The sequence below is a fragment of the Xenopus laevis genome, chromosome 7S, assembly GCF_017654675.1.
Source record: "Xenopus laevis strain J_2021 chromosome 7S, Xenopus_laevis_v10.1, whole genome shotgun sequence".
Taxonomy (NCBI): Eukaryota; Metazoa; Chordata; class Amphibia; order Anura; family Pipidae; genus Xenopus; species Xenopus laevis.
The window spans coordinates 94,105,012-94,114,759 of record NC_054384.1 but is presented as its reverse complement, the minus strand read 5'-3'; the positions used below and the strand labels follow the sequence as shown (position 1 = coordinate 94,114,759).

At 43.4% G+C, this 9,748-nt stretch overlaps 1 protein-coding gene across 1 annotated transcript; it reads left to right on the top strand.

Annotated features, from left to right (window-relative positions):
• The first annotated feature begins 374 nt into the window (after positions 1 to 374).
• On the top strand, positions 375 to 9,034 carry znf574.S (zinc finger protein 574 S homeolog). Its single transcript, XM_018228109.2, has 3 exons — positions 375 to 526; positions 5,082 to 5,161; positions 5,268 to 9,034. Exon 3 carries the CDS (start codon positions 5,305 to 5,307, stop codon positions 7,855 to 7,857), a length of 2,553 nt encoding a protein of 850 aa, XP_018083598.1. The 5' UTR covers positions 375 to 526; positions 5,082 to 5,161; positions 5,268 to 5,304; the 3' UTR covers positions 7,858 to 9,034.
• The last annotated feature ends 714 nt before the right edge of the window (positions 9,035 to 9,748 follow it).

Here is a 9,748-nt window from a genome sequence, read left to right as displayed (position 1 = left end):
TTTTCCTTTTTAATCACATTGTGGCAAGGTTCTTATGATAACGGGTATTTTTGGCAACGTTTATGGCCCAGTCACAAGAGGAAAGTATTGTCAAGGGGAGAGATTTCCCACCAGGCGATGAAGCGCCCCATGTCAGTGACGTTAAGAACGTACAACTCGGAACTTTTCATAAAATATCGGAAAGGAAAAGTAAACTGAGTTGTTTTTATTTCTCTTCCTGGCAGAAGTAGCGATAACACACGATAATGTAAGGCACGCAGCCTACACAAACTACTACTACGTACGCTACTAACGCCTTCTGCTGTGACTAATCATGGGCTTGTCTAAACCCAGGCTTCTGCGTGCCGCGTCCGTACGCTTATATACTGGGTATCCGTGACGTCACATTCTCCTCTCGCGAGACTGTGACGGAACTCTGGGCGAGTTGGCCTGCAGCAGCGGGGGTGCTGGACATGTGAACGGCGTTGCGGGATTTAGACACCGATCCGGGACCTCGGGCTGGGTTATAAAACGCAACTGTTGAGCGGTATGATTTTTGCCTAATGACAGCGAATCGAATCCAAACCTCGACATTAATTTAACGTGATGTGGTTTTAGTGATAACATGTTATTGGAAGCGGTACCGGTTCCTTTCTGCGCTGCAGGATATCGCTCTTGGATTAATGTTGGTGATTTCGTCTTTTCTCCAGCTCTGATAGTATTGTAGATCAGCTGGCCTGCGCTACATTGTTTCAGGAGGCAGAACCAGCAGTGCAGAAAGGGCCAGGCGTTTATTAAGCAGTTCACAAAGGGTTTCTGTACTGTGCCCTTCTTCCACTGTGTTTGAGTCCTAATATCCCACTTTACTACCTGCTGATATTCATGCTACCAGGCTTGGTCTGGGATTCAAAAAGAGGCCCTGGTCTGGGATTCAAAAATAGGCCCTGGTCTGGGATTCAAAAATAGGCCCTGGTCTGGGATTCCAAAATAGGCCCTGGTCTGGGATTCAAAATAGGTCCTGGCCAGGGTTTCAATTTGGGATTCAAAAATAGGCCTGGTCTGGGATTCAAAAATAGGCCCTGGTCTGGGATTCCAAAATAGGCCCTGGTCTGGGATTCCAAAATAGGCCCTGTTTGGGATTCAAAAATAGGCCCTGGTCTGGGATTCAAAAATAGGCCCTGGTCTGGGATTCAAAATAGGTCCTGGCCAGGGTTTCAATTTGGGATTCAAAAATAGGCCCTGGTCTGGGATTCAAAAATAGGCCCTGGTCTGGGATGCAAAATAGGTCCTGGTTTGGGTTTCCATCTGGTATTCAAAAATAGGCCTGGTCTGGGATTTAAAAATAGGCCTGTCTGGGATTCAAAATAGGCCGTGGTCTTGGATTCAATCTGGGAATCAAAATAGGCCCATGTCTGGGATTCAAAATAGGCCCTGTTTGGGATTCAAAATATGTCCTGGCATTTCAAGTACACAGCCCACTGAATAGTGCGTGCCTGTGGCATCTTATAAAAACCCCTTTGGCATTTGGGAGAGTCCACAGATTGCTGGTCCAGGGCCTGCGTGGGGCATAGATATCAGTCAGGACTGTGAGGCCACTGTGCACAGGGCCGCCATTAGAAATCACAGGGCCACGTACAACAACATTTTCAGGGTCCCCTGGGCCCAGCCCAACCCAGATCCCACCCACCCCACAGTTAAAAGACCACACGGACATCCGTGATAAAAACTGTAAACTCCCCCACACGCAAGTTATAAAAAAGACAGTGATGGTCAGGGTCCCCCTATAAGTTAAAAAAACAAAAACAAAACATTGGCGCTAGGGACTCCCATAAAAGTTTGAGGCTTTTTAAAAATTAAACACAATTTCAAGCAACTTTGCTATACACATCAATTAAAAAATATACAGACTTTTCATGATTTGTAATGGTTTGGAACAGTTCCCTAAGCCTAGCCCCCTGCTCTCCTGCTCATCTGTCTGACTACTTTGCTGAGCTGGCTGACTACTGTTATTTTGTATCAGCAGCCATCTGTCCTCCGCCTGCATCCTCCAAACCCCACAATTCCTGCATGCTGTCTGTAAGCTGTGGAGAAGTTGTTACAATTTGTAACATCAGTGTTTTAGTCCCTCCTTCCCTGCCAGGATTTCAAATGATGCAGAAAGATAACTGTTAAACAGCTGGATTTCAGCATAGAAAATGGCGTTTATTCATACTTTTTGAAGAAACGGGTAATGGTGATTGGTATATTAGGTGTTTCTGTGTTATGTGGGCCTCTTTATCAAATTTTGGTCTGGTAGCCAGAGTTTCCCTTTAAAAAAAAGTTGGTGCCAGGGCCCCTCTTACAAGTTAAAAAAAAAAAATTGGGGCCCCAGAGAATATTTAAACAAAAAAAAAAAACATTGGTGGTAGGGACCTGTAGAGTATTAAAATAATACATTGGTGGCTAGGGCTTTAAAAAAGCAAAAAAAAACACACATTGGTGTTCAGTAGAACTGAACTTGTGGCTTCAGGACTTCAAGTGTGGCTCTTTTCGTGACTTCGGTCTTTTCGCTGTTTCGGGACTTCAGCAGTTCTGCTCTTTTCGGCAGTTCAGCTTTTTGGCAGTTCAGGTCTTTTTCGAAAAAGTGGCATGATGGCTATTTCAAAAAATTGTAGCACAGCCAGGCCCTCCTTTAGGCCCGGGCCTGGTACACTTGTACCCTCTGTGCCCCCCTGATGGCTACCCTGACTGCATATACTGAAAATGATACTAAACTCATTGGTTCTCATATCTGACTCTCCCCATCTATAATATAGGTCAATGGAGGTTACTCTAAAGTACCACTTAGTGATCCATTTAATTTAGAAAAAGGTGCAGAAAACCCAAATAAGCCTCCATACCAGGCAAATAAGTACAATTCTAAATGTCAGGGCTTGCACACAAATATTCACACAACCTGGTGGTATTTAAAAATAGATTATATTTACAGAGCAGTAATACATCACAAAAGAGGAAAAATCTATTGAGTATTTTATGTCATATAAACAGTCAATCAGTATCACATACAAATGTAGATACATATCATCTTAGTATAATCAACAGAAAATTTGCATAAGGACTCTCTCCATCTATGCCGTGCTGTTCAGTGGTAGAATACCCAAGCAGTGATTTGTGGTATTATTTGGAGGGATATCACCCCCCTTTCCCCACCCAGCAGCCTAAAAACAGGACAATGGGAAGGTAACCAGATAGCAGCTCCCTAACACAAGATATCAGCTGCCTGGTAGATCTATAAACAGCTCTCAATAGTAAAATCCAGGTCCCACTGAGACACATTCAGTTACCTTGAGTAGGAGAAACAGCCTGCCAGAAAGCAGTTCCATCCTAATGTGCTGGCTCTTTCTAAAAGCACGACCGGACAAAATGACCTGAGATGGCTGCTAAACACCAATATTATAAATTGAGAAAAATACACTTGCTGGTTCAGGAATGAAATTTTATATGGTAGAATGAATTATTTGTAAACTGTGTCATTTAGAGAAAAAAAATGACACCATAAAAATCATGACCGAATCCCTTTAATTACTCCCTGTAATATTAGGTGGGTTTTCACCAGTCCAGTATGTTTATTTTAATAATTACAAATATCCATCCAGAATAGGGATGCACCAAATTCAGGATTCGGTTCGGGGGTTCGGCCTTTTTCAGCAGGATTCGGCCAAATCCTTCTGCCCGGCCAAACTGAATCCTGAGTCCGGTATTCGGCTGAATCTTTCTAGAAGGGTTCGGCAGAATCCAAAATAGTGGATTCGGTGCGTCCCTATTCCTGAAGCCCTGAACTACAACACCAAGCTGCTGCCAGTGGATGGATTTTTTTCACCCACCTTTAGCTGCACCCGATAACACAGCTTAAAGGGATACTGTCATGGGTAAAAAATGTTTTTTCAAAATGAATCAGTTAATAGTGCATATAAAATAGTGAATTTTTTTATATTCAATTTTGAAATTTGACATGGGGCTAGACATATTGTCAATTTCCCAGCTGCCCCAAGTCATGTGACTTGTGCTCTGATAAACTTCAATCACTCTTTACTGCTGTACTGCAAGTTGGAGTGATATCACCCCCTCCCTTTCCCCCCCGCATTAACCAAACAAAAGAACAATAGGAAGGTAACCAGATAACAGCTCCCTAACACAAGATAACAGCTGCCTGGTAGATCTAAGAACAGCACTCAATAGTAAAAACCCATGTCCCTCTGAGACACATTCAGTTACATTGAGAAGGAAAAACAGCAGCCTGCCAAAAAGCATCTCTCCTAAAGTGCAGGCGCAAGTCACATGACCAGGGGCAGCTATCTATGAAAGATTTGACCGAATACTGAACCTAATCCAAGCCCTATGCAAATTAGGACTACAAAGGGTTGAACAGAACTGAGCAAATTTCTACTTCCTTCTTTGTGTGACGAGAAGTCACATGAGTTGAAGGATTCAGCCAGGCACTTGGATTCGCAGAATCCTTCTTTAAGAGATTGAATCCTGGATTCGGTTCATCCCTATATTTTATTTTTCTGCTCCAAATTCCAAGTTTTTTTAGAAAGTGGTTAAAACAAATGTAAGAAGCCCTCGCTATAATGAGTTGCTCCTTATCTTAAAGCCTAACAAAGGTTGCATCTTAGGGAAGCAAGAAGTGTTTTTTTATGCAGAGGGCTTCTCAGTGCACTGGTACCACTTTGTGTAAACCAGGAAGTTGAAATGGGACTTAAGATGTGGCCATAAGTATCATTTAAACAACAGGCAAATAGTATGTTCAGCATAAGCCCTATTACATTGTCCCTATAATACTTAGTGAATGTCACATAGTCTTAGATTTGTAGACCTTTTTAGGCATGGTACCCATCGATAAATTACTACTGTAGTTTATTTTTTCCAAATGTTTTCATTTACAAAACAGAAATGTATATAAGAATTCTAACTGATTACAAAGTAAAGGCTATTAGAATAATTTAAGCATTGTGACCACATTAATAGGATGATGGATTCAGGGATACTCCTATTCAGTTAATAATCTGCTAGTTTTCATTTTTTATAACATTTAATCTTTACCGAAATCCTCTCTCTTACAGTATCGATCTGTTGATCTTTGCGCAGCTGCCTCTCTGAGAGTCTTGTTGGTGAGGGCATCCATTGCCTGCCTTAACTGAAGGTAATAATATAAACATATCATAAAACCGTTCTTTAGCCGTTCTTGTTTGGCTACCCTAGTCAAGGGGTTTATGGCTAAAATGCTGTGTCCTCTTTTCTCTTGGCAGTTTATCTGTGCAGAAGACTTTCAGAGGAGATGCGGGAATGACTGAGTCAGAAGAGACCGTTTTGTATGTAGAGCACCGGTATGTGTGTTCAGAGTGTGGAGAAGAGTATCCCAGCCTAGAAGATGCCCTTGTGCACCAGCAAACCCATGCTGCAGCTTTGCAAGAGCCTCAGTATCAAATTGTGGGGGTCAACTCTCTGGAGAATCAGTACCAGTGCCTGGAGTGTGGGCTGCTCTTGAGGACTCCAGAAGATTTGCTTACCCACCAAGAGCTACACCCCACTCAAAATGAAACCCCAAAACCCAAGCGCCCCACAAGGAGTGAGATTCATTATGAATGCCCAGAATGCAAAGCTCTTTTCAATAGTCAGGATGTGTGGATGGCACATCGTTACACTCACATGCAGGATGTTCAACATCCCAAGATAGTGCTTCAGACTGATGACCATGTTATTGAGGATGGACTCCAGCTTATGTGTGCCCCTGCAGTACCTGGGGAAGTCCACCTTGTAACAGGGGATCCACATTTCCATGTGTCTGCTCCGTCGTCCGCTTCTGTGTCCCACACTCAGGTGCTGGTGGATTTGGAACACTCCTATAAAAAGAATGAGGGAGCAGGGGAAGACTGTGCCATGGAAGTTTTGCTATATAAGTGCTCCGAGTGCACTCAGCTTTTTCAGACACCAGGAGAATTTTTGGAACACCAAGGGACACATTTTTCTGGACCGGAACGCATTTCAGGCACAAACAGCCTGGACACCCCACCACTGTCTCTGAATGGGCAGGAAAAAGAACCTTTGCAAAATCAGGAAAATGTTTCCACTGACTATCAGGAGGAGAATAAAGAATTGCCAGTGCAGCCAGAGGAAAATCAATCAGAGCAAGATAGCGGGACAGTTGACCAAGAACCTTTATTATCCTGCAATGATTGCAGTGAGAAATTTCAGTTTACCAAGGACCTTGAAGAGCATGAAGCCTCCCATCAGAATGGTCCCTTCAGCTGTCCGCTTTGCAGCAAAGTCTTCACTACACAAGTAGAGGTGGGCGAGCACCTGAACTCCCACCGTAGTGAATCTCATTACCTCTGCGTGGATTGTGGTCTTGCCTTTGTAAGTGAGACTGTCCTACTAAACCACCGTCGTTCTCACTTGGCCAATCCTCTCTTCACTTGTGAATGCGGGCTGACCTTTTTGAACATGACTAGGTTCTTGTATCACCGTCGTGTTCATAACAACAAACAGCGTGACGCTGGTGCCGTGGAGGAGAAAAAAGCTGTTAACAGCACAGTCCCAAGCCCTTCTGGAAACTTCCATTGTGACCCATGTGGAAAGGATTTCCCTTTGCTTTCTCAGTTTTTGCGGCACCAGAGGTTTGTTCATGCCCTAGAGAGAAGACACAAATGCCCTACTTGTGGCAAGCATTTTAAGAAAGGCTCCCACCTGCGCACTCACATGCTAACACACACAGGAGAAAGACCATATTCCTGCACGGTCTGTAGTAAGTCTTTCAACTCTCAAGCCAACCTGCTTCGGCACCGACTTACCCATACTGGAGAGAAGCCCTATAAATGCCAGCTCTGTGGAAAGGCATTCAGTCAGTCATCTACATTACAACAGCACCAGTATGTGCATGGCCAGGCCTATCTATATAAATGCAATGAGTGCGGTGTTAATTTTCACCGTCCTTACCGCCTGCTTTTGCACCAGTACCACCATACAGGAGAGTATCCTTATAAGTGCCAGGAATGTGGCCTTTCCTTTCTTCTTAAGAGGCTGCTTGAAGTACATCAGTTAGGTCACCGTGGTGAGGAGCCACATCGATGCCAGGAGTGTGGGACAAATTTCCCCAGTGTACAAAGATTACAGGATCACCGCTGTAGTAAAGCGGGCGATGGAGGAGGTGAAAAATTAGAATGCCCTATATGTGGCAAGAAAGTGACTTCAGATGCCCACCTGAATACTCACGTTGCTACTCAGCACTCTGGAAATAAAAAAAACAATACGTGTTGTACAAAGGGCTCCGCTGTATTACCCCGGAACAAACTGAAAGGAGGAGGAAAAAATCTTGAATGCTCAGACTGCCACAAAACCTTCAGCACTGAAACCTCACTTCAAGTGCACCGCAGGATTCACACCGGTGAGCGGCCATACCCGTGCCCTGATTGCGGCAAAGCCTTTAGACAGTCGACCCACTTGAAGGATCACCGCAGGCTGCACACAGGTGAAAAACCTTTCAAGTGTGACGTGTGTGGGAAAGCATTTACAATTGCTGTGCGTCTATCTGAGCATAAACGCATCCACACCGGGGAGAGGCCTCATTCATGTCCAGACTGTGGCAGAGCCTATCGCTCATTCTCCAATCTCTGGAAACATCGAAAACTCCACCGAGAGCAACAAATACAGGCACCGGAGTCCCAGCCCACCGACCTCTCTAACACTGTGGCCATACTGGAGACTGTAGAAACTATTCCAATTATTGAGACCGTTGAAATCTTTCCAGAGGGCAGTACAATAAGTGTGCAGGACATTCAGTTTGAGACCCTCCAGGTGGAAAATATTCATTTGGGAAATATTCAGATTGGAACTTTATAAAGGGTACAAGTCCTTCTTTTGTGGGCAAACTCATGCTGTACCCCTGCAGTCTCTGTCCTTTATTAGAGTTTTAGGCAGTTGGCACTTGTTCTTTGGGGACCACAGTGTGAGTGATAACATAGACTTTGTGTTATGGAAAGCTATTCAGGAGCTTGCTTGGCAGGGTAAGGAAGATGGTTCTGCCGCTCCTGCTCTCTGATGATGAAAATGTTATATAAAATATAAATTTTATTGTCCTCCAAAGTTATGTTATTCAGGCAGTTCTGCTTGCTAAATATTTCAATAAAGCAGTACTCTTCCCCCAGAAAGGACTAACAGTAGTATGGTGTGTCTGCCTTTACCTATGTAATGCATTGCTGCTTTTCTTTGACTTCTGTCTGTTCTTTCTGTAACTTGGCGCTGCTCTTCCCTTTCCTGTAGCTCTTTTCTTTCCTCTGGCTCTTTTATTCACATCTGATGCTCTACTTCTGTCCATATGGTTCTATACCTTCACGCCTCTCCCTTACATCTAGTCTTTTTGGGTCAGTATCCTGATGCACATCTACCTGATGCTCCTCTTTGTTGCCACTTTTGTTTCCAGAACTCTGCTTTGATTTGCTTTGCTACCTCTCTCGCAAGATCTCTGTGCCTTAGGTAAAAATCAGTCTTATTTTTTATTGGGAAGCTTTTAGGTACAACCAGTAATGGGCAACTTCATGGCACAAGGATTATTGCAGTTTGTTGATACCCAGCAACACGTGGAAAGTGAGCCTGAAGACCATGGTACAAAGGGACAGATGGTTACTTGCCCTTTAACAGTTTTTTTTTCTTTCTTCCTTTCCTTCTGCCCTTGTCACCTGCTCCCCTATTACTCTTATCATGTCAACAGTTCTATTGTTAGCTTAAATCTTCTACCCCCCTCCAAATTCTCCCTTATCTTTTCTAATATGTATAATTCCTCTGCATTGATGAATTCAAGTCTGTCCTTATTCTAACTGTACCCCATCCCATAAGCAGTACAACCTGTGGTCCAGTCCGTACAAAAGTATAAGGTTAAATCTGTGCAGTTTGACTAATACGTTCCATTAATGCAAATGATAGGCTGTGCTGTTTGGTTCGGATTCTTATTTGCCGGGCCGAAAATTGATGGCGGAATGTAGAATAAAATCATTTCTCATTAAAAATAGCTTATACACTATTATACAAGGTTTAAACTGTACTTTTCATACACCTTTCTCATATGTTCTATGGCTAACTCCAGATGAGTGTAAGGCCTGTAAGTGTATGCCTGGCTCAGTGCCGGTAGGTTAGTTATAAATAAGGCTGCCTTCCTTTCTCGTGTCTTTATCCTGGCGAGATTTTGTGTTCATAATAATAATAAAAAAAATCTCCAACATTGTGCTATTATAAAAAAGAATTAACTAAAAACGCATCCTATTGCTATCCCAGCATGGCCTCTCAGACTTTAAGCCCCATGTTTGACCATATGGGGGTGCAGTTGAGCCAATCATGAATGTGTAAGCTGATGCATGGTAGGTAGATGGTTGTAATGCAACACACAGGGTCTGGCAGCTGCAAGGCAGCCATTTGTAGAGGTGTGTTTGTAGGAAGATGAAAAACAGAATCATTTTGGGGCATAGCAGCTGCTCAAAAAAAACCTATGTACATTTTTATATTTTCTGTAATACACCTGATACAGTGTGAAAGGGCATGTTTGTGCAATGATGTATCTGTTTATGCCTGTTCCAAAGTCTGCCTGTTAGGAGCTGTGATGTTCCCAATAAAAATATGGCAGTAGCATGTGGCACAGATAGCCATGCATTTAATTATGGCAGTGTATTGTGTGCCGACTGAATGGAAAGAGCCCTTGGTGTACTTCCCTGTAATGTTATGAATGGTTGCTGAGCTCTGC

Excerpts from the sequence above, each read along its gene's own strand:
- znf574.S (XM_018228109.2), top strand. The coding sequence starts at position 5,305 with ATGACTGAGTCAGAAGAGACCGTTTTGTATGTAGAGCACCGGTATGTG.